The 25,264-nt window shown below is 35.6% G+C and overlaps 1 protein-coding gene across 1 annotated transcript; it reads right to left on the bottom strand.

Annotated features, from left to right (window-relative positions):
* Positions 1-560: 560 nt before the first annotated feature.
* On the bottom strand, positions 561-25,264 carry LOC113092945 (collagen alpha-6(VI) chain-like). The gene is made up of 30 exons (XM_026258743.1): positions 25,077-25,264; positions 24,391-24,953; positions 23,657-24,220; positions 22,622-23,188; positions 20,271-20,858; positions 18,319-18,662; positions 17,710-17,788; positions 15,631-15,767; positions 14,896-14,988; positions 14,597-14,650; positions 12,802-12,873; positions 11,809-11,835; positions 11,547-11,591; positions 10,180-10,233; positions 9,978-10,040; positions 9,816-9,881; positions 9,009-9,062; positions 8,098-8,133; positions 7,829-7,894; positions 7,639-7,701; positions 3,273-3,335; positions 2,629-2,691; positions 2,481-2,531; positions 2,270-2,305; positions 2,071-2,132; positions 1,818-1,880; positions 1,291-1,326; positions 1,148-1,184; positions 947-958; positions 561-844 (listed from the first exon to the last, which is right to left on the bottom strand). The coding sequence occupies exons 2-30, from the start codon at positions 24,671-24,673 to the stop codon at positions 803-805; spliced, it is 3,720 nt and encodes a 1,239-aa protein (XP_026114528.1). The 5' UTR covers positions 24,674-24,953; positions 25,077-25,264; the 3' UTR covers positions 561-802.

The raw sequence follows: 25,264 nt of genomic DNA, 5'->3' as shown, positions 1-25,264 counted from the left end.
AAATTTAGTGCAAATGACAACTTAATAAAAAAAAAAATAATTATGCTGTTTTAGCTTATTTTAAGTAAACTGAGCAAACAACTAAAATGTATTTTTATTTTTATTTTGAGTGTAGCTGGATTACGCTTGTTGTATAATTGATGTAATTTGAAATTCTGATGAAATTGAGTTGAATAATGTCGCTATTGTTAGTTTGGTGCTACTTTACAGCTTAAATTTTATATGAAGAACTTTGCAAAATGAACACTGTTATTTTCCTGTTTATTACTATGGAGTAATACAAATACATTTAAATTAAGCTGACTTGCATTTTTTTGCATTTGCAAATCTGATGTTTTCTTATGTACCTGCAATGCTCGTGTCACATCATCAGCAGGACTAAAGGCGATCACTCCGAGGCCAATGTCTGCAGCCTTGAACTCCAGCATGGCTGTTGCAAGGCTCGAGTCATCCCTCGACGGACCATTTGTAAAGAACACAGCCACTTTCCTCATTAACCTGCCACTTCGGACACGTTTGAAGATGTTCCGAGAAACAAAGCTCATGGCTTGTCCGATGTTTCTGGTTTTTGTGGTTCTCTCTAGAGGTAATGTTCTTACAGCTTCCAGAAGGGTCTTCTTCTTCAGGTGGTCTGTGAAACGGATCAGGATCCTGGACTCGCTGTTGTAGGCGATCACAGACACCCGTGCTCCTTGTGGACAGTTTGTTTCAGCAATGGAAATGTCTTCCAATAAGGAAAGAGCCGCAGAACGCATCCGCTGGAAAACTTGAGGAGTTACACCCGCAGACATGTCCAAAGCTATCAACAGGTCTGTGGGGTAAACTGGACACTGGGTACCATTACCTGAAAGCATTTTAGAAAAAATGAAGAAGAAAAAAATTACAATTAGCAAAAAGTTACTAACAAATAAGGCACTGAAATGTTAAAGTGTAAGGCAAAGCATACCGGAGCAGCAAGCTGTGGAGACAAAATAAAAGATAAAATGTAGATCAAATGATTTCAAAGTTTAATATACAGAAAGCTAAATGCCACATATAAGAGATCACGAAGAGAAATAAAATAACTGAATGAGGTCATGCTAATGACTAAAATCACTAGCAGTCATTCTGCTTGGTATTCTTTGGATATTAGGTTCTCTGAACTTACGACAGTTTTTGCGTATGTGTTCGACCAGGTCACATTCCTTGACGTTCAGAAGCAGAAAAAGACAGAAGGAAAACAATCAAACATTTAGAATAGATGAGTAATTTAACACTAATTAAAGATATTGTATCTTAATATGAACCTACGGGCATTGGACTGATTCCAGGAGGACCTTTTTCACCCTAGAAATACAATACAATTAAATAAACAATTACAAAAGTGCATGAACAAACAAATAAACATGAAGTATCTTATTTACATTTGCTTAAGCCTCTAGGCCCCTTCAATTTATATATATAATTATTATCATGCAGAAGGATTTTATGATTCAATGTAACATTTATACATTTATACAACACTTAACATTTTTAGGAGGTATTTTTTCCACAGTAATGGTTGACTGTGAAGGTATCAAGTGTTACTTTTTTTGACACTTTAACATATTCGAATAATGTCCATGACTTTTTTGTGTGTGTGTTCACATAGCGAATCTGACAAAAGTCAGCAAGTGTCTTCCCATTCCAATGAAGCAAAAAAAAAAAAAAAAAACATTTAAAACATATTTATTTCGGTCAGTTCTGACCAAAGAGTACCAGAGAGTTAAACTGTCAATATTTTGTGATGTATATAAGTATTTGTTTAATCTGTAAAAAAGTGATGACAAATGGCTAACCCTGTGTCCATCCATCCCATTGTCTCCTGGAGGACCTTCAGTACCCGGACGTCCCGTGTTTCCCTGATCACATCAATACATCATACAACATAACTGCATTACTTCCAAAAAGTATGCTGCGAACATGCAGAACCTTCTCTATGATGTTAAATAAAATAATATAATTTAGAAAGACATGATTGTTCTGTTGGACATTAAAAATCTTTTAAAAACATGAATACATAAGCACAAAGTAAATTAAATAAAAGTGTACCGGTTTCCTCGATAACCTTTATGTCCTTTACTTCCACTGGATCCTTTGGTACCATCCTCACCCTATAATTATAATCACTGATATTAATAATGTTACATCATGGAACTATTAATTTGTAATTATTATTATTACCATTTATACAATCACATAAAATGGCTAGTGATGAGCTGCAACAGATGATTAACTAGCTTTAACAGACCTGCAAACCAGGGAGGCCAAAGTATCCATTGTTTCCCTGAAAGCAATTTTATTCTGTTAGTTGAATATCAATAAACATACACAAAAAGAGAAAAAACAAGTTACCATATTTTGCAGAAAATAATGTTTTGGACTTTCCTCATATGCAAAGCTTTGCTCTTGATGTTAATTTTAAAATAAGTTTTAGCATGTTTCAGATATGGCACAGGTACCTTGTGTCCTTTGAGCCCTGCAGGTCCATACCCATCTCTTCCATCTTGTCCCTTTTTACATAAAGTCATACTTTAGACTGGAGAGTCTCATATTTAAATGGGCATTTTATCATTTTCAAGTCAACAATGCACAAATGCATCAACTGACCAGAGGTCCTTTGAATCCCTCTGGTCCCTGTGATCCCTTGAGTCCCGGGTCACCCGGTGGACCCTAAACACAAGCAAGGAAAGTGTGAAAAGAGGAAAATTTCTCTACAACATTTTATGGCTGCAGCACTACCACATAATATACTGGAGACCAAGCAGGTTTTAAAGGAATAGTTCACCCAAAAATGAAGATTTGCTGAAAATGTACTGAATCTCAGGTAATCTAAGATGTGGATGAGTTTCTTCTTCAGAACAGATTTGAAGAAACTTATCATTACATCATTTGCTCACCCCATTACTAAAATAGAAGTCCTCTACCCAGAATATATTGCTTTCAATTATTATGGTATTCTGTAAATTAGGAGAGAAATATGTGCAGATAAAGAACCGTTTACAAGTGTAAACAATCCAAAACACATGTAAACAAATATAACTTGTTGATTATTGTGGTGTTTTTATCAGCGGTTTGGACTCTCATTCTGACGGCACCCATTTACTGCTGAGGATGAACTGGTGAGCAAGTGATGCGATGCTAAATTTCTTCAAATCTGTTCTAATGAAGAAACAAACTCATGCATTTTTCACAGAACAAGCAAAAGAGAAATAAGGAAGTAAAGAAAACTTCAGTACAACAGTCTTCCATACCCTTGGTCCTCTGGGTCCTCGACCTCCTTTTGAACCTTCAGGTCCAGTTCGCCCAAAGGGACCCTATGAAAACACACATGGTTCCTTCAACATACAATGTATTTTTCTTTCTGTGTTTTATATAATTTGCTTTATACTCTAAGGGTAAAACACGAACATGCAGCTACATGAGGCACCATGTATATACACGTTTATAGGTGTATACGAACATAACCAGGTGAGCAGATCCACACATCATCATCATCATCCACCAATCAGAACACACGAGAACTATTTGACCACAGCTGCTGTGCTTCAAAAGCTCTTGCAGCAGCTCAACACTGGTTTTCTCTGAGGTGGTCGGATCACATCAGATTGTGGTTAATCTTGCAGATCATGATTTATATCTACTCTTCCTCTCCCTGCAGTTTGGTAATATAAATATTCCTCCTTTGAACTCCCACCTCTTCTGTGGGTTTTATTGTTCTGGGTCTGAATTTGGGCTCCTGGGATCTCAAAAAAGAAACATTTTAAATCTCCAAGGTGAACGTTATGACAACGCATTCTTACAAAAGAGGTTCATTGGAGTTCTATATAGAACCACAGGATTATTTACTCAACTCCAAAGAACCTTTTATGCTAAAAAGGTTCTATAATGACAAGAACGAACCCTTTTGGGCCAAATGTTCTTTAGGCTAATATTCATTCATATATTACATTATTCTGCAACATTTTGTATTTGTAATTAAATTATTATTTTTAGTAACTTAATATCACATTTTAATCATGCTGATTTTTGGAGAAAAACTGAAATGGCACTATTCATGTGATATTTATTAACTACAAAAAATGATATAAATATATACATTTTCTAACCCCCATATCTTAAATTTTGTGATCATTCACATGCATTCATAAATGCATTTGAATGCACTGAATAATGCAGTGATAGAACAAAGTCAAAATGCACAAGCGCATTAGTATGACTTCATCATGTAATTTTACATTAGCCTAGATGCATGCACTTTTTAGGCACGATTTGTTTAGTTTTTGAATATAATTGATACTGTTAAAAGGCACATCATTAAAACAAAAAAAAATACGAGTTCACATAGCACACCTAACCATGCCTGGAAAACGTAATTAGAACTAGCTAGCTACTAAATTAGTTAAAAATGCCTTTCCATATACAGCTATGATTCTCGAACCCCAAACTGACTCAAATTATTCGCGATCCCGGTCCGAACTCCCAAACTGACTCAAATGATTCGCGATCCCCAAACTGACTCAAATGATTCGCGATCCCCAACTGACTCAATGATTCGCGATCCTGCTACGAACTCCCGAACTGATTCAAATGACTCGCGATCCCCAAACTGACTCAAATGATTCGCGAACCCGCCTTGAACTCCCGGACTGACTCAAATGATTCGCGAACCGCTACGAACTCCCGAACAGACTCAAATGATTCGCGATCCCACCCCGAACTCCCGAACTGACTCAAATGATTCGCGATCCCGCTACGAACTCCCAAACTAATCCAACTGATTCGCGATCCCCAAACTGACTCAAATGATTCGTGATCCTGTATCGAACTCCCGAACTGACTCAAATGATTCGCGAACCCGCTACGAACTCTGGAACTGACTCAAATGATTCGCGAACCCGCTACGAAACTCCCGAACTGACTCAAATGATTCGCGAACCACGAACTGACTCAAATGATTCGCGAACCCGCTACAAACTCCCGAACTGATCAAATAATTTGCGATCCCGCTCCGAATTCCTGAACTGACTCAAATTATTTGTGAACCTGATCCGAACTCTCGAATTGATTGAAATGATTCGCGAACCTGCTCCGAACTCAAACACAGCCCTGAAGAGTTTTGTAAATAATAGCCTTTAAAAGCCTGACATGCCAATAAAGCTTTGATTATGCTATGTGACAGGAATTTTTACTGGAAGTGCACTTAAGAGGATGAATTTAACAATAACTATATAAATATCCTAACCCTATAATAATAAATAGTAGAATTATAAATTAATAATTCGCTAGTTTCATTTGTAAATGAAAACACTAATTTATCACAGAACGTTAATAGGTAACCAATACACGATTTGAAAGGGGAAAATAAGCATAACAATAAATATAAAAATATAGCCCTAATTAATATAATATTATTATCAATTATATAAGTTTAGCCTATATCAGGGGTCATCAACTATATTTGTCAAAGGGCCAGAATTTTTCTCGGCAGACACTGTAAGGGTAAACCCGCTCCAAAATCCCGAACTGACTCAAATGATTTGTGAACCCGCTTTGAACTCCCGAACTGACTCAAATGATTCGTGATCCCCAAACTCACTCAAGTGATTCGCAATCCCGCTACGAATCCCAAACTGATTCAAATGATCCGCAAAGCCGCTCTGAACTCCCGAACTGACTCAAATGATTCGCGAACCCGCTTTGAACTCCCGAAACTGACTCAAATGATTCGCGATCCCCAAACTGACTCAAATGATTCACGATCCCGCTACGAGCTCCCAAACTGATTCAAATGATCCGCGAAGCCGCTCCGAACTCCCGAACTGACTCAAATGATTTGCGATCCCGCTCCAAACTCCCGAACTGGTTCAAATGATTCACGCTCCGTACTCCAAACCCCCAAATTGACTTAAATGATTTGCAAACCCACTTTGTACTCCCAAACTGACTCAAATGAATCACGCTCTGAACTCTATTGACTTAGTTCTCTTATTTCATAACATTTACTGATTTTAAGATACGAAAAGTATGTTGTTAACAAATAAAATATCAATATTTCCATTCCAAACTGCTTTCCATGTCGAAACATCCACGAACAGGGGCGGACTGGTCATCTGGGGAAGTCGGGGAAGTCGTGGCCTAATGGTTAGAGGGTTGGACTCCCAATCGAAGGGTTGTGAGTTCTAGTCTCGGGCCGGACGGAATTGTGGGTGGGGGTAGTGCATGAACAGCTCTCTCTCCACCTTCAATACCACGACTTAGGTGCCCTTGAGCAAGGCATTGAACCCCCAACTGCTCCCCGGGCGCCGCAGCATAAATGGCTGCCCACTGCTCCGGGTGTGTGCTCACAGTGTGTGTGTGTGTGTGTGTGTGTGTGTGTGTGTGTGTGTGTTCACTGCTCTGTGTGTGTGCATTTCGGATGGGTTAAATGCAGAGCACAAATTCTGAGTATGGGTCACCATACTTGGCTGAATGTCACTTCACTTCACTTCACTTCACTGTGTGATCTGGAGAACGGCGGGCACTCCATAACGGCCGGCAGGCCGGCCCACCACCTACCAAGCATGAAGTCTCACCTTAGTATAAGTCGCATCAGTCCAAAAATACATCATGACGAGGAAAAAAAAAAACATATAAATCGCACTGAATTGTAAGTCGCATTTATTTAGAACCAAGAACCAAGAGAAAACATTACCGTCTACAGCCGTGAGAGGTCATGTCAAATTCATTTTTATAAATAAGTCACACTATAAATCGCAGAACCAGCCAAACTATGAAAAAAAGTGTGACTTATAGTCCGTAAAATACAGTAAGTATGGAACATGAGAGGAGAAAGAGTTACTTGCTAGGGATGATGTCAGGAAGTGATATTCAAGTTGCTACATTTTTAATGATTACAGTAGTTAAAACAGCTGAACTTAAACATTTTAGCTGTAAAATGAATATTAAGAAATATTTTGTGCTTTTACTTTTTAAAATGTTGGTAATGTTACAGTTAATGCTTACAAACTTTGAAGATTTTGAATACAGAAGTTACATTTGCAATGGTGTATTTTCATTTAGATGTGGTATTATTATTTGTGCAGTAAGATTAATTACTGCATAAATTAATTAAGATTATTAAGTAATAAATTCATTTTAAGACAGCATGGAATAGATTGTATAATATGTTGTTATAACAGCATATTATATAATCTATTCCATGCTATCTTGGAATAAAACTTTTTTTTTTTTTTTTTTATCCATTTCATAATTTGTTTATTCAGGTTGAGCTTAGACCAAGAGCAGAGAAAGACACTCACTCCAGCTCAACTTTAAATTACTTTTAAGCGCCCCAAGTCAGATTTTTTTTTTTTTTTTTTTTTTTTTGTCAAACCACCCTCAGAAGAAGACAAAATACTTGACAGTACAGAGAGTGTTTAAGTTGAGTGTTTAAATCAACAGTACACAAAGATGGCGCAGACAGACAGACTTTGGGCTGGGTTAAGTCCAGGGCCGTTTTTTATTCCCAGTCCGTCCCTGGTGTATATGCACATGTTGTATGCATGTATTGACAAGCAAATTTTGATTTAAATCCTACATGGCACCTGATACAACTAGTTTAATTAACTGAATGCACACCTGCATTCCAGGTACACCTGGAGGACCTTTGTCTCCTTGAAACCCATTCTGGCCTGGTGGTCCCTGAACAGACAAAAAAAAAAAAAAAAGATCAGGGAGGTATAACACATCATAAAATCAAACACTACCATCGGACATCTCTTATCTGTGCAATTCGATTTAAATAAGGGTGAAATGTCCTAGTACTCACCACTTGTCCAGGATAACCAGGAAGCCCTGGCTGTCCAGCTTCTCCTTTGGCATTTGAAGATGCACCCTAAACAGATACACACGTTTACCATCAGCACATTACAACAGCAGTTTACATACAACAATAATGACATAATTATATATATATATATATATATATATATATATATATATATATATATATATATATTTAAATAAAAACACAATCAAGTAGAATAGATGATAACTGATTAGAACTGATTTCTATGTGTATTTGTCATGCTACATTACCGGCGCTCCTGGTCGGCCTTTTCTTCCTGGAGCACCCTACCAAAATAAACTGAGAAGTTATCTGAAGGATAAAACATCTTTATACTTATTTCATTTATTTCCTTTTTGATAAAAAAAACATCCCAGTGTCACATCAAAACAGGCACCATTCAAAAGTTAGGATCTGTAAGATATTTTCATGTTTTAGAAGTCTCTTATGCTCACCACGGCTGCATCCACTTGGTCAGAAATCCAGTGAAAAATATTATTATTGCAATATTATATATATTATATATTTTTGCAATAATACATAAATAGAAATCTATTTAAATAAAACTTTATTTTTCTTTACTCCACTCCAGTTTCACATGATCCTTCAGAAAACATTCCAATATGCTGATTTGGCAAGAAAACTTTTTTTTATTATTATCACAGCAGAAAATGGTTATGTTGTTTAATGAAACTGTGCAAACCATGACACAGTGTCGTTTTTCAGGATTCGTGGATGAACAGAAAGTTTGAAAAGCAGCATTTATTACTAACAGAAATCTGCAATATTATAAATGTTTTGATCAATTTAATGTGTCCTTTTTGAATAAACGTATCAGAAAAAAAATGAACCCAGTCTTTTGAATGGTAATAAATATCTACCTGTAACACCTATGAAATCAAAAAATGCAATATTATAGATAGATAAAGGATAGAGTGACACTGAATAGTACAGAAACTATACATTTTCAGAAAAAAAAAAGTAAACAACTAGGATTTTACTCTTTTAGGTACCAATATGCATTTTAAGGTACAAAAATATATACCTTTTAGATTTTGTATCTTACAATACTGCATCTGTGACAGCTTTGTTCCTTTCTTCTGAGAGTAAGTCACAGTTACAGTAAGTCATAATGACAGTTCTATGTACAGGTGATACTCACAGGATCACCGTTATCTCCAGGTCTGCCTGAGGGTCCAGGAAGGCCCTGGTCACCCTGAACACACAGAACAGAACAGAACAGTCATAATACACTTTTACTGATAATGTTCACACATCGGATAATCTTAAAAACACGTCGAAAAATGGAGACGAAAGTAGATGTCTGTTGTGCGTCTGTCGGTTTTGTCGACAAATACAGGCTATACATTTATTTTTGTGAATTAATAGTTATGTCTGGTTGAAGTAATTTAGGCTATTTTATAAGGTGGAACTGTATTATACTGTACCTGTACAGTATACCTGTACAGACGCAAACAAAAGCTATCAAAATAAATACATTTAAAATAAAGACACTCAAAACAGAACAATTCTATAGATTGTGTTAAAAAAAAATGTGATGTGATGGCTGTTGTCAGTGGTTTGTTCATTTACATGTGCCATTTCATCAGATTTGTAAGGTAAAATAAAACTTATGCAAACACAGGAGAATACATCAATATCCTTCTGAACATACGAGCTGTTCATCGCGACTTTAAAATAAAATCTAAAACTCTCACTCTGAGTTTACACATTTTGATGTCCATATATTCAAGAGATGACAGCAGCTTTAACATTTCTGTCTTAAAGAAATGGTCCAATATTAAAGTTTAATTAAATGTATTTTAGTCAATATTAAACAAGGATTAGGTCACGCAGCACTGGTAGTGTATAGACATTATAACGCTGATTTACAGCACATCGTTAGAAACATCATTTCATTCAAACTGAGTTAACATTTTTCAGAAGGAGTATAAAAAAAGACCCTCACCGGGAGCCCAGTATCTCCCCTCTCGCCTTTTGGACCTCGGATTGTGTTGTCTCTTCCTGGTGCACCCTATTAACACAAACAGAGAATCAAGCACAGACAAATCAAGTCAGTCTGTTTAGATGGCAAAACAATTAGCTACTTTAAACACAGAGAAATCCTTACAGGATCTCCTCTCACTCCGCTGTGTCCCTTAGGTCCAGGACTGCCTCTGAAACCCTTCATATTCTGAAAAACAGAAATACTACTGTAAGGAAGACACTGGGTTGTTTTTAAATTTTTTCTGTTAATATTAACAATGGTACATAAATTGACAGATGTGAGCAAACAAAACAGGCATTTGTAATGTGTGTTATAATGTAGTTACAGCACTGCCCGGGTCTCCTTTAGGTCCTGGAAGCCCATTTAGGCCAGCATCACCCTGCACGCAACAGAAACAAGAGTACAGTCAATCAAATGTCTTAATAACTCTTTTAGTGAGGACGTGTTGCTCTACTGAGCAGTTTCATACAGTAGGTCAAAAAAGACAAATATAACCAAGGAAAACATGATATGGTGTGCAAGACGGATTATTTTCCAATAAAATGTTAGTTGTGCGCAAAATCATTTTAAATGTGTTTAAAGTTTTGTTTCATGCTTATTATTATTTTTTAATGCATTATTAGATTTTGGATTTATACTTGTTATTTTTTGACCTGTGACAGTTGTTTGCTATTCTGAAAACTTTGTTTCCATTTACTTGCATTTTTTAAATTTTGGTTTCACACTTATTCTTTTTTTATTTGTCACTCCAATTATTTGGCAGAAAACTTATTCCATACATAACAGGCAAATCAATCAATCAATCAATCAATCAAAAGAGGGAATTTTATACTTGGAAGGTATAACTTTATATTTAATACATTTTAGGATTTTAATTCTTTTTTTTTTTTTTTTTTTTTTTTTTTTATCAGACATCAACAGTTGCATTTTTATTCATTTTGACTTGTGTGGACACCAATGTTGACTTTGCTTGCACATTTAATTTCATGCACAAAAACAGAAAACGAGACTCAAACTGATTTGTACAGAACGAAAGCCTGATTTCCATCTAGATAGCAGAACTATCGAAAACATGGACATGGACATGCTGTTGCACCCCTGATAAATTTAAAGGCTTATTCTGCAGCGATTATATGTGCTTTTTGACCGGTTGTGTCATTAGGCTATAAAAACAGTTATACTCACTAAGTGAATGAATCGCATTTGTGCCACACTCTTATTACAATGCAAAACAAACACTCTCCTCCAATGCATGAACGTTTCTCTCAGATAATGCATGCGATTTCACACAGTCTAAAGTGCCTGTCATTGCATATCAACACATGCTGCTGTGAATGATTAAGCGAAGCATCTATTCAAAGGATAAGAACACTCATTCTCATGAATAAGTTAATAGACACTGAAGCATCACCAACATACTATAGTTGATTGCCACGTCACAAATTCTGATGTCAACATGATGTGGATTTTAAACCAGGAAGATGAAAAGCGCAAAAAAAGCTTTAAATGGACCTTCTCCAATAGTTACAATTATTGGATGCTGCTAGCATTGTCTTCTATGATGTGAAACACAAATACCTCTGCTAAAATCTCAGAAAAAGTAGGCCCTTTAATAAAGTACATTTATTTGCATTTGTGACACTGTGAATGTAAGTGTAGAAAATAGGCAGAGGAGAGAAATAAAGATGTGACCTGTTCTCCATCCACTCCATCCAGCCCATCTTCCCCAGCTTCACCCTGTCAGACAGAGGTCAAAGGTGGTCACACACTTAAAATCTCTTTAGGGAAGTCATTAATAACACTTAACAAATAAAACGTATACTTGCACTTATGACCCTAAAATTAAAGCACTATCTTTTTCAGTATACATTTTTTTCCAAAAAGTAAACTGTTTAAGTGGGAGCAATGATATTACTAACAGCCAATGAATAGAATAATAAATCTTGTTACTCACTTTATTTCCAGCGATGCCTCTCTGGCCCTATTGAAATTAAATTTGAAAACATTTCCTTTACTCAGCACAGCGGTAAAACATAATCTCATCTGTCCTCATACACAGGAACTTTATACGCTGACATAATCATATCCTAGCCATGCAGTTAGTAATAGGCATGCAGGTAGCATATATCAATACCTAAAACAATTAATTCAGTCCCACTTAATGTGTTTGCGCCAAATAACAAAATATTAAACCATTTTATTTCTATGTCAAATTCTAGATTCATGGTAACTACTTGAATGTAAAAACAGAAAAAGTACCAGTTTATAGTTTTATTTACAAGTGGTGTATGAAGACATAGACTAGAGTATTGTACTATTTTGCATACTAAGATAAATCCTGAAATTCCAAGCAGGGGCCTGTTCTTCATACGTGGATTACTCAGTTAGCTGGATTTTATTGTTGATGATTTGACATGATACAGGATTGTAGGTTCCGTGGACCTCATCCTGGAGTTGCTGGAATAATTTTTAGTAATAATAATAATAATAATCATAATCATAATAATAAATAATTTTTACAAGTTTACTCATTGAGAGGTTTATTCATGAAGGAGTAATCATCTAAATAGTTTTTTCAATCATACACACATTACATACAGTTCGTCCGAGCCATGCATTATTTGAATGGTGAGCTTTGATGTGGGTTGCTTTAATGCATCGCAGGAGATGCACACTCAATTCTCACTTCTCACTTCTCAAATCTCAAAATTATTTTATAATGCACAATTAATTTAAACACAGTCAATTGTGTCATAAAATGGATTGTATGGATTAAGAAAGTGTAATTAATGCTGTCAGTAATCAGTCATCACGATTAAATGATCTGGCATCTGTCAAATCATCTCAGATGTATTAAGCGAGGCACGAAGAACGGACCCAAGATCACTGCACTAATAAAAATTACATCAAGAGATGCATCTCCAATGATAATTATATGTTACATTACCTTCATTCCTCTGTTTCCGCGGCAACCATTGTGTCCCTTAGATCCATTCGGTCCTGGTGGTCCTCTCTCTCCCTGCCAGAAACAAGAAGGGAGAAATACAACGTTCATCCTCTCTAAACTGCCTCATATGTAGCTATTAGTTCGTAAAGTTTACAAGCACGAAATGTACATTTTTGTGCATTTTGATTGTTGCTGAAACTTGCAATTTGGATGTATTGCAGTTTTTAAAATGTAATTACATTGTATTTAAAGCAAAAAATTAAAATTTTTTAGATCAATTTAGATTTATATCAGTGCATTTTATATTTTTTTTCGAAAAGCTATTTCGATTTTTAGCCCCCTTTAACCTACCCCAAACCTAGGCATTTTATAGTGTATATAAAAAGATATAAAATGTATCTGACTGAAATATACATGGAAATGACCAATTTAGTAACAATAGAGCATTAAATAGATTTTTTTCGCTAATCCCTCTCCCACGTATAAACCTAACTAATAATAATTTTATTGCTTAAAAATACAGTATAAAAAAAAACACGACAGAAAGATAAGCGCAATCACAATAATTTTATTTATCGCAAAAATGTCAAAAGCAGAACCAAAAATAATCAAAATGTTAATGCGTTGCAGCCGCAGTCCTCTTATTCAGAATACAATAGTTTTGTGTGAGGTGCAGAGCAAAATGAAGTTGTTAATCCCTGAAAACATTATCTAGATTATTATCCCGATCTACTCCATGAAGGCGTGCATGGCAAACATAGTAAATATTACATGATAAGTAATGGTTAGACGATTGCAAAAATTTTATTAATTTCAAGGGGTATAGTCTTGTTTAACATTATTTATACTTTGAAATAAGTCGGCAGCAGAAGTTACACAGAACAGAACAAAATTAGATCATATTTCATATTTAGTAAATGAGTAAACTTAATTTAATTGAAACTGCAATTGAAAGCATAACGCCATTTGCAGGAGAACTGAATACAATATAATAAAATGATAATGCCGCGATTTCAGTATTCATTAGGATTCAATTATAACTTTGTAAAGTTGTTCATATGTAAATCATTTATGTTTTAGGTGTCATCAATGCATCGGTATTGTGCTTTTACAGTAGATGCTGTAAATGCGTCAGTATTGTACATTGTACGTTTTGTAGAACCACATTTTACATAAAATACATATGAATTCCTATGAGATCAGGTTGCTCTTAAACTTATTTTAAAATTATTTAGATGTTTATTGCACTTTATCTATTTGTGTCGGTAGATTTCAATTCCAACACATTTTTTTTGAAATCCCTTTCCCAAAATGAGTCTTTCTCCACTTCAGTAGCCCTTGCAAACACCAAAATTTCCCATCTATATTCTGACATTTTACAGAAACATTTGTTCATATATAATTTGCCTTATTTTATATAACATTTGATCCCTAAAAACATGGTGATTCTTTTTTTCTGACCTTTGACAGTATTTTCTGATTTATGGAGGGTTTCAAGAGAAAATCCAACCTGTAAAAGCTTTTGAATCTAATATGTCAACAAAATGAAACAATGAATTTCCAATAATTTTCAAACCAGATGAAAATCCAGTAAACAGATTTCTGTTTTGGAAATGTATGCAGATTTGTTAGATACACATTATTATGTTATGTTATTTAAACATAACTTTTCATTGAACTATTTTTAATTTAATCAATCAACTTGGGAGTACGGTGACATCTATTAGTTCTTTTTTTACCGTATTAATCTGTGATGTCTTGCCTTCAGTACATGTTGGCTGACAGTTTCACTTACCATACTACCTTCATCTCCTGGAAATCCAGGATGGCCCTTCTGACCATCGAAGCCCTAAATAATAAAAGAAAAACAGGGTTGTTCCTGATGCGAAGGCCATTAAAAATCATACTGCCTTTTAAGATATCTCATTTTAGTTAAATTCTAAAGCAGCAATGTATTTAAAATTGGCATAACGACATAATGCTTCAAGCTTAGTGAGAAAATAATCCATCCAAGGGAAACAAAGCAAGAAAAAAATATTTACTGTAAATCCACAACATTTATTATCTACATTATAAGAATTGAGAGGCTTTGACCTTTTTACCCGGGTTTCCAGGGGGTCCTCGAGGTCCAGGATCACCAGTGCATGAACAAGGCACATCGCAGCATTCCCTCAGCGCTACTGTTTCCTGAGGGGAGAGAAAAGCATACAATGAGTGAAACTGTTTGTATTTTGTTGTTGAAGTCACAAGCAAGGCATCCAATCAAATGTTAGGGTACTTTACTAACAAATGTATCCGTCACTTGGTAGTAGCTTAAGAAAATTACAGTGAAAACTATAAACTCATATACAAGTTACAATTAAGAATTATTTAAATGTTTGTCCAGTTGCAATAGTTTGTGTTAACCATAATGTGTTTTGTGTGGTGATTTAAAGCCTACTAACAGAATCTGGAAATCAAAGATGTTAATAAACATCAATATTTGATGATTATACAATAGACAATTTTTTTCTGTGCAATGTAAAATGAGGGCCAGGAAGGAAGGCCACAGAGCAGAACTAATCCAAAATAGTAAGAGCTCATTTATTTAATAAGAAAATAAAAAATAAAGCTGACAATACGATTAAGAAGTTCAAGGGAAGTAGCTATGAAAAGCCTTCATTTAAAATACACAAAATAATATTTTAGGTTCAATATAAGATTTCTTTCAAAACAGCTGCTATTGAGTAAAATAAATTAATACAGTAAATAAATAAGCCATGCAAGAACTGCAAAATGCTTCTTTTATTTTGAGTGAAATGCACCTTTAAGCATTGTTTTGATACTTACAATCTGTTTCATGAGAGCGTTGCCTACATTTAGCATGTTGATGGACAGTGGCTGCGATGGGCCGACACTTCTGCCAAATTCCAGCTCGTGAAAGTCTACTGTTCCCTCCAAAGACACAATCAGCAGTGCACTGACCCCTAGTTTACACATCAGAAATGAGCACACATGGGTTTAGTACAGAGGGAATGCAGTAAAAATGGTTCAGTTGCCTTAAAATTTTTGCAGAGGAAAAGACCCACAAAAATGGCCTGGCACAGGCATTCATGGGGGCTACTTACACAGGACTGCTAATTAAAGCTGCTTTCCATAATATATTTTGGTTTAAAATTATCCAAAATCAATTACTGTGCAAGTTCATAATGAATCAGTGTTCAATCTTCTTACCTTAGCCCAATTAGCAATGGTAAGCTTGTAATAATGTTTTCTAATTTGAATGGTCTGGGTCATTTGTCTTTGCATTATTGCATCACGTCTGTAAACATAAATAAACAGTTCCAGCCAGTAGGCTATATTGCATGTGTAGATGCTTATAGTCAGGGCCTAAAACTAACTCTTTGCCACATCTGTCTGCGCTTGAGTTCATCCCTGCACCACCGTGACAATTATATATGCACAAACTATATAGATTCATCTTTATTCAAGCTATAAAAGTGAATCAGTGACTAGAAAAGTCCAAGGATTTCTCTTTTTCTTTTGTTCTTTGATTTACATCAATGACAGACTTCAGCAGGTTTCACTTTAAAATAAGCACTGTCTCTTTAAAACCTGATGCATATGACGTGGATCTCACTGCTCTGACCTTTTCAGTCCTTTTGTATCCTATTATTTAATTTGTATTTCAAATAGTCCTTAGGAACATTACATTGTTTTTTTTAAGGTTAAAATATTTTTTTTTTCAATGGCATTTGAGTGGTATGAAAATTAGATTAGACTACAAAAACATAAATCTACAGATAATGCTAAACACTACATTTACCTTCTTATTTTGTTCATACTTCCAAGACATAGTATCTGTAATGCTGAAGCACAGTGAATATCCACAGTTGTGCAGTGACTGACAGACCACACATAGACCTCAAAACTTTAGATTCATCCACGCTGAGGAGGTGAACCAATGAACAACCCATGAAAAGGAGATAATTCAGCAAATAACTGCAATTGCAGGTTTCAAACAAAGATGGTGACAAAGAGGCAAGGTTTATGGAATGCAGCTTTAGGTAGTGTTTCCAAAACAAGCCAATATACAGTTATATCCTTTTACAAAATGTATTAAAGTTCTGCAAACACACAAGGAACCTGTAGCACAGGGTTGGGTGGACCAATCTTGAAATATTTTGCAACTTCTCCGAAATTTATGGTTCAGCGATAAATGCTGGGTTCGATATATAATTGGAGGTAGGGAGTTCAGAGCTCCAGGTTGGAATTTTCAATTGGAATGCTTACGCAAGTTCAAGTTTCTTCTTGGGAACTCAGTTCGCCTTGCTCAACTCCAAGTTGAGAATTCAAGATAGCTGCTCATTACATGAAAAGTAAGTGAAAGCTATAGGTATTACAATATTTATAAAGCTTCTGTTGTATTCCCATGTCATCATTGAGTCATACACTAACTACCACCCAAACGTCTATCAGTGAACATGTTATGATGCTATGATGTATGCTAGTGTGTGCAGTTACAAAATGCTGTGTAATGCTCAGTTTTTGCTAACACTGCTAACGTTGTTAAAGATAATGCTACTTTGTACTTAATATCACATTACATTTAATTTCACAGCCCTGCAAATAAAAAATCTGCGATCAGCAATTACAATCAATTGTGCATTTAAATATATGAAATAGTGATTTAAAGTGTCCTGGATTTTTCTAATAAAACAGTAACTTTTTTATGTTTGATCTTTTGTTATAACTCAGAGAGCTTACATTTTACATATTTGCAGTGAGGTGATAGATGCATTTTCAAACATTTCAATGTGAGCGTACATAATTTGGAAACCACTTGAAAGCAGTATAGTAGACAAAACGAAAAACAGAGTTTTCAAATAAATCCAGATTAATGTGGACATAGCCAAAGACATCACTTACCACTTTGCCTAAGTGTCTCTGATCTCTCCTTTAAACGCTCAATTTCATCATCCAGCCCGTCTGTGAAGATTATCAAAACCTAGACAGACGAATAAATGTCAGGGGATTGTGAACACTGTTTTCAAAGTGCCATCAACTAAATAAGCAATAAATATTTAATGGCATCTAGGTGCCCGATATGAACCTAAGTGACCAAAGAAAAATAAAGAGTACACCAATGAGCTGAATCTGATTTTCCAACCATGTTTAGTTGGACTCTTCCATCTATTGTCATTTACAGCCTGTTGTAGATCCTGCTGCATACTAGGAAATTAACATTTTTGAAATTCATATTTTTTCCAACAATGCTCTTACTGATATAATTTAATCTTAAAGCGTAGTTTTGGTTGAAATGTCATGCCAAACATCAAGTGCATAGTATTTAATTGTTCATGAAAATGATAGTTTAACATTTCTTATGAAAGTATAGAAGTAAAACAAATCTAAATTCATTTAAAAATAACATCAGCAGGGGTGCTCGTTTATTTAAGGGAACATTAACATAAAGAATATAATATAGAGTTGACAATCACTTTGATGGTTAGTTTTATATCTCAAAAACACTCCCACCTTTGCCTTGGCTTTGGAAGAGGCGAACTTTTCTCTGAAGGAATCTAACAGAAGCTTGTTGAAGTCCAGGGGTGCCTTAGGTTGCCATGACATCACTTTCTCCACCACACCCTGGCTGTACTTGTCAAAGCCATATTCATCCAGAACACTCCCATCTGTCCCAGACACAAGCCTATAGCCAAATCTAGTTATAATCTTGTCCTTTGCGACGCAGCACAGATCACCAATCATGGAGATACGATGGATGGCTGCAGAAACCAACTGTTTCACCTGAGGTGTGAACAGAGTTTGTGTGCTTGTTCGTCTGGACACGTCAAACCCAAAGGCAATGTCAATATCACAATCTGTTTGAACAAAACATTCGGTCACAATCTTCAAGAAAGATATAGAAGAATATTCTGAATTATTTTCAAAAGGAATTGCAAATTGTATTTCAATTGCATTTTCCATATGTGGATGCATTAATTGTTACATAATCCAAAGGCAACGGCAAATTTCAAATGTAAAAACAACTGTATTTCCCCCAAATTTGCCAAAACTCAAACTAAATCACATTTCCTTTTTCATTTTAATTTTCGATGCCTTACACAACGAGAGCCACGACAGAATGCACAATAGTGTCAATATTCACCATTAAGGGGATAGTTCACCCAAAAATGAAAATATTATGTTAATATGCTGACCCCCAGGGCATCCATGATGTAGGTGACTTTGTTTCTTCAGTAGAACACAAATTATAATTTTTAATGTCAGCCGGTGCAATCTCTCAGTTGTACAATGGATGGCAATGGTAACAGAATCTATGTATTATTATAAGTGCACTACCGTCACCTATCTCTCAAGTGGACCACTGACACTCTATCTACAATTATCTACAATATCTCAATTAGGAGTGTCAATGGTCCATTTGAGAGATAGTAGTGCACTTATAAGTCTGCGATCCACCATAAAGCAAGTAGAAGAAGATGATACCTCAGGTGCATGCTGCTGTGAAGCACATTCACAAGGGTCCTAACAGTTCGGGCATTGCGTGAATCAGAGGTAAAAAAAAAAAAAAAAACTAAACAATATAAATACTATTGAGTTTCTTGCACAGACTGATCGTTTTGTGTTTTTAGACATCAATTTATCATCACGAGTCGCAGAGTTCAACTTGGATTTGTCTGTCAAATGTGGAGCAAGTCTTAGCCTTGCCCTGGCCATGGGGATTTCGGCCAAACATTCCACTAAATTGGACAATAATGCCTTTGCACAAACAAATTCAATATATTACGTCTGCTGCTAACAAAGTGAAAATGAATTGACATTGTCCATTTTGGCATTAAATTAAGATCTGGTCATGCTGCGCTGTATTTAATTTTCATTTGTTTTTAAAGTAGGGCACATTTTAACCAATCACATTTAAGGAGACCCGATTTGCACTGTCTGTTCGCTCAAACGCATCTATCAGATAGGCAGCTGCCTTTAACGATGCCTTATTATTTTGTTCAAAGAGTAATGTCACTTCCCAATACAAACACGGCACATAGTATATTTACATTGCAATTCCATTTGAGTTTTGGCAGGTTACATTCCACTGCGTGTTTGTGAAAACGCAAACAGTGATTTTGCGATTGCATTTGGATTATGTCACAATTAATGTGCTCATATATGTAAAATGCAATTGAAACTGAAATTTGCAATCCATTTAGAAAACAGTCTGGAATCATCATTATTGCAAATGCATACATATGTACACTCCTCAGTATATTACCATGTTAGATTTTTTTAAGTAGTAAGGGTTTTCCAAAATCACTTAAAAATTTTCTGCCATCCACAGGTGATTTCAAAAAGGATATTAATGTTGTATCTTTTCAGGGCATAGAAAAAAAAAATTCCTGGCAAAAATTAATTCCAAAATTCTGAAAATTGTGGATGTACACATACGTATACTATAAAATCTAGTCACTTACCACGTGTGGGTTGATCGTCTGGGATGTGGGCACAGAGTAAATGTAACACTCTCCTTCTGGTTGTCATCAGTTCAAGGCCATCAAAAGATTCAATAAGGACCTGATTCTCTCCAGTCATTTTCTGCAACTCATGTTTCTGTATTTCTTTGCCTATCCCAATGGCAGTAATTGATATGCCCTTGTCTCTGAGATATTTTACTGCAGTCAAGTCTTCCTTATCTTTAGCATCTCCGTCTGTGATCAGCAGAAGATTCTGAGCGACTCGTTCATCTATTCTGGATCCATTCTCTTTTGTGAAGTAGTATCGAATATTTCTCAGGGCATTCCACGTAAATGTGCCCTGTTCTCGCTGATCAATATTTTTTATAGCTTTCTTCACTCCTTCAAAACTATTGTATGTGTTCAGGTAAAAGTAATGCATGAATATATCGCTGAACTGGGCAACAGCCACTTGCCATTTGACTTTAGCAATATCCAGCTCTCTCACAATGCCAATCATGTATCTTTTGAGAGCAACCCAACTTTCATTTTTAATAGACTCTGATCCATCAATTAAAAAAACAAGATCTAACTGTGTCCTCTCACAAACTAGAAAGAGAATAAAAACAAACAAACAAAAAAAAAACATTAGAACTACATTAATGGACAGTTCTTTAAAGCAACACTGAAACTGTAGATTAGCAGGCCACAAGTTTATCATCATTTACTGTAGGGGCTATTTATTCTTGGTCACTTCAAATCACACATTTTTTTTTTTTATACCGATAGTTACAGATAGTTCAATAGGTGGTCTAAGACCCCGACCCCCGAGTTCCCCAGATCCCTTAGAGGGGCACAGACTGACCACCAGGTTAATAAGATAATAATTTTGATGACCATCCATCTCTCTAAAAAGTGTGGGAAGTCAAATTATTTTTTATTGATAGCTAAAATTCTGATTTTTTCTAATATTCAGTCAGGGCTTGACAATGACACCTGCCAACCTGCCAAATGTGGGTGGATTTCAGCAGTGACGGGTAACATGGTTACTCCGACTTTGATGGGTTAAATTTATACAATAACAGAGCTTGACATTAATGCTTGTCTGGGACAAGGGGATTTTATTTATTTTTTTTGAAGGGGCATGTGAAAGAGAATTTTACATGCCTGACTGGACAATTAACCTAATCAATACATCTAAATACGGAACGGAAGCACTGTAATTTCGGCAAGAATGATTGTAATTTTATTACATTTGATGTAAACGTGATTGATAATGGATAATGTATTGGCAGCAACAAGGTTTCTTAAATCTTAGTGAGGAGACGGGGCTGACCCCGTTGCTAGCTATGACAGTCCTTTGAAGACTGTGATTGGATGGTTGTCCAAGAGGGAAATAAAAGAGCTGTTTTAAGAGTAGTGTTTATTATAAGCCTTCACTTTTAAATTACAGGTGCAATTTTCCTGTTTTACCATACTCTGGCTCTCTCTTTCTCTCTCACACACACACATTATATAGGTATATATAAATATTATTTTTTATTTTTTATTGAAGATTATGTCATACTTAATGTATTTTATAGGAAATGAACAGTGGCATAATAAGTATTGTAATTGTTTGTGTGATCACTTAAGGTTGTGACAGACCCAAATCATCGCTTCTGCATAGTTGTATTTTTCCAGTTGCCAAATATGCTAATGTGGTTAATGTAGTGATTTACTTCCATTTCTGGCGCTATGGTGTTTCAATGCGGTGTCGGAGATGTTAGCATGTCTTGGTCACAAACATAATCCCTGCACAATCTAATGTTCAGCGTCTTGTTAACTCTCTACCATGCATTGTGTGCAAAATATTTCTTCTCCCTCTTCATGTTTCTTCCATTTTCTCCTCTTAAAAGCCTCTTAAAAGCCTCTTAAAAGTCCTTAAAACCTCCATTAAGGGTGAAGTTGTTTTTTTAATTACTTTTTTTTCTTTACTACGATCTTTAATTCTAAGAGGAAACACCCACATTTCTGATATTTTTTTTTACTTTTAGCACTACGATTTTTCATGAGTGTGGGCCCTGATTGCTAATTTGACATTGATTTTATTGTCAGTGTTGATTGTTTTTTACCCAATTTAGTTAACGAAAATAGAACCAAACCCATATTGCATGATGAGTGGACATTTAAGCAGTTTTTATAAATGTGCCATAGATAAAAACACTACTTTTGTGCAGACAGGGACAAAACAATGGAACTGACATGTTTTAAGATTATTCAGAGCAAGTTACTTTCAGTTAAAACGGATCATACATGCATTTTAGTCTGGGACTGGGGGGAGGGGGTCTGTACTGTGATAAGGGGTGTATGGTGATAAGAATAAGATTTACTTGGTTCGCAGAGCTCTTGGGCGACCTGTTTTTGTAGTCCACACAGATCATTGTAGGTGTTCGCATAGTGCACTGTTCCTTCATATCCCACCATCTGATTTAGCTGTGTCTTATCGGCATCTTGAATACCAATAGCAAAAAAGATGACATTTGACTCTGCCAGGGTTTCAAGCCATTTTGCCAGACCATTAAAGTCATTAGCCTTGCCATCTGTAATCAGAAATAGCACTTGGGGAACTTTCTCTTCCCGTCGTCCACCATGTTTTTTATCAAAGTAGTTGAGTGTATACTTCAGGGCTCCGGCCGTGTTTCTGCGTCCTCCTGAAGCTTTGAGGTTTGAGATAACTCTCTGAATATCAGTTTGACTGTAGTACTGATTTAGTGTGAACTCCAACTGCGGGTTGTCAGAGTATGTGATGGCCCCAAATCGTACCTGTTTTTCTCCAACTACAGATTTGCTCACCATATATTTCATTAAGTTTATAATTTCTTGAAAACCATCTTTATTGCGACGTCCAGAGGCATCAACAAGGAAGATTACGTCAATAATTTGTTTTGTCTTGCATTCTGCAAAGATATAAAATGTTAATCTTAGAGGTCATTTGGAAAAGTCACTTTAGCAGGAGACAAACACACTTTAGCTAATATTTGAAGTGATTTTTACTGTAATACAATTACAACTGTAACGAGCAATTACAAGCTTTTAGTGCATGTACACATTACAAATATGCAATCCTTCTCTTTAAGCTAAACAGACATGAGCCATAAAAGTCTACATGCTACACTGGTCAGATTCATACAGTCTCAGGGGACTTTGGAAATGGAACAGATTTTGAGTGCAAGATGTGTCATCAGTACTTTTGGTCCATGTTCATGGAGAAAGACTATTATAAATGTTTGCACTTTTAGGAGTACACTTGCATATAGATACCCTCAGAGATAACAGTTGACTAAAAAAAATTTTTTCAACGGGTTTAACATCAACTGACATAAGTTACTGACATGAGTTGACCTCTCTTGATTTGGTTTACGTACCTGTGTTGCAGATCGTGGGAATGATGGCATTACTTAAGTCTTTTGAGGAAGCAAATGTTTCTTCAAAGAATGCTCCTTCTTCGGATCCATTATGGGATCCAGCAATGTCAAGAATCTGAGATCTGTCTGCATGTTTCATACCAATGGCATTAATGTTGATGAAATTGTCTCTCAAGACTTTAGCAGGCTCGGCTACATCATCCCTACTCTCTCCATCTGTAAGAACTATCAAGAACTTTAAAGCACTGCAGCGTCCTCCTTTAGAAATGGCGAAAGATTTTAATACTTCTGTAAGTGCGTTTCCAGTCTTCGTTTCTCCATTCATCTGTTTAATATTCATAATTTCCTCTGATAATTTATCTTTATCTTTAAATGTATTTAAGGAAAACTCCTCCTTTGTGTTTGTGCCGTACTGAACAACTGCAACACGCTCCTTGTCCAGTCCAATTGCAAACTTATCTATCACAAGCTTCATTATCTCCTTCATATTTTCAAAGTCCTCAGCATGAACGCTTTCTGATCCATCAAGCAGAAAGACAACATCTGCCAAAAGACCTTCACAACCTAAAAATAAGATAAATTCATAAAATGATCACTCCTTCTGTTAAAGGAATCTTGAAACAAATTCTAATTAGGCCAAGAGAAAAACATTTTTATCGGCATGCACTGTATTATTTTGCAAATCAGGTAACTGTGCAAAAATATCATACAAACATATGCCATTAATTTCTCACCGCATATTTCTGTAATGATATCTTTCTTGATTTCATTAAGGAAATCATAGTTTTTGACATAAAATGTTCTTTGTGGGCTGCCAGATATATCTTCCAGCTCTGGCACAGATGCATTTTTCACACCAATAGCATAAATGATGACATTATGTTCTGTTCTCAGCAGATCAGCAGGTACTTTTACGGGCTCGTCTGTCCCTATTGACTCGCCATCCGTGATGACAATAAGAATCTTTCGGACCTCTTCCCCATGTGTTTGTGCTGCATTATCGAACAGCTTTATCATTTCTCTCAATCCCAGATCAGTCCTGGTGCCCCTCCCTTATGTTCGAGGGATGTCACTGCATTTTCGATATCAGCTTTTGAGTTATATTCATGTACTCTAAAAACTATGTTTGCGTTGTTTGCAAATGTAACCAACCCAAAGCGCACATGGTTTTGTCCAATCTCAAATGCTTCAAGCAAATGTTTAGTAAAGGCTTTCATATCATCAAACTCATTATTTTGAATACTTCCTGAATCATCCAAAAGAAAGTATATGTCGGCGTTGGTTGTTTCCTTGCAACCTGCAGTGGAGTGAAATGAGATTTTGAAAATTATACAGATATTATTATTTTTTATTTTATTTTTTTCATAATTACTGTGCTCTTAGTAATTTAAAAGAAATTTAGTAAAAACATCTTACCAACCTTGTAATGCAAAGCTCTGTGATCCTGTAGGTATCAAGGAATCTGTGATTTGATTGCAAAGTGTTCTGGTTAAAATATTTGAAAGTGAATTTAGTTCATGAAATTCTTTAACATTGAAAACAAACTTTTTATATGGATAGGATGCAATCTCTCTCAAGTCCTCCTCCTCTGTGTCTTTGATACCAAGA

This window comes from Carassius auratus, unplaced genomic scaffold (assembly GCF_003368295.1).
Source record: "Carassius auratus strain Wakin unplaced genomic scaffold, ASM336829v1 scaf_tig00214790, whole genome shotgun sequence".
NCBI classification, from domain to species: domain Eukaryota; kingdom Metazoa; phylum Chordata; class Actinopteri; order Cypriniformes; family Cyprinidae; genus Carassius; species Carassius auratus.
The sequence above is the reverse complement of the archived record's forward strand: the minus strand, read 5'-3'. Positions and strand labels throughout refer to the sequence as shown.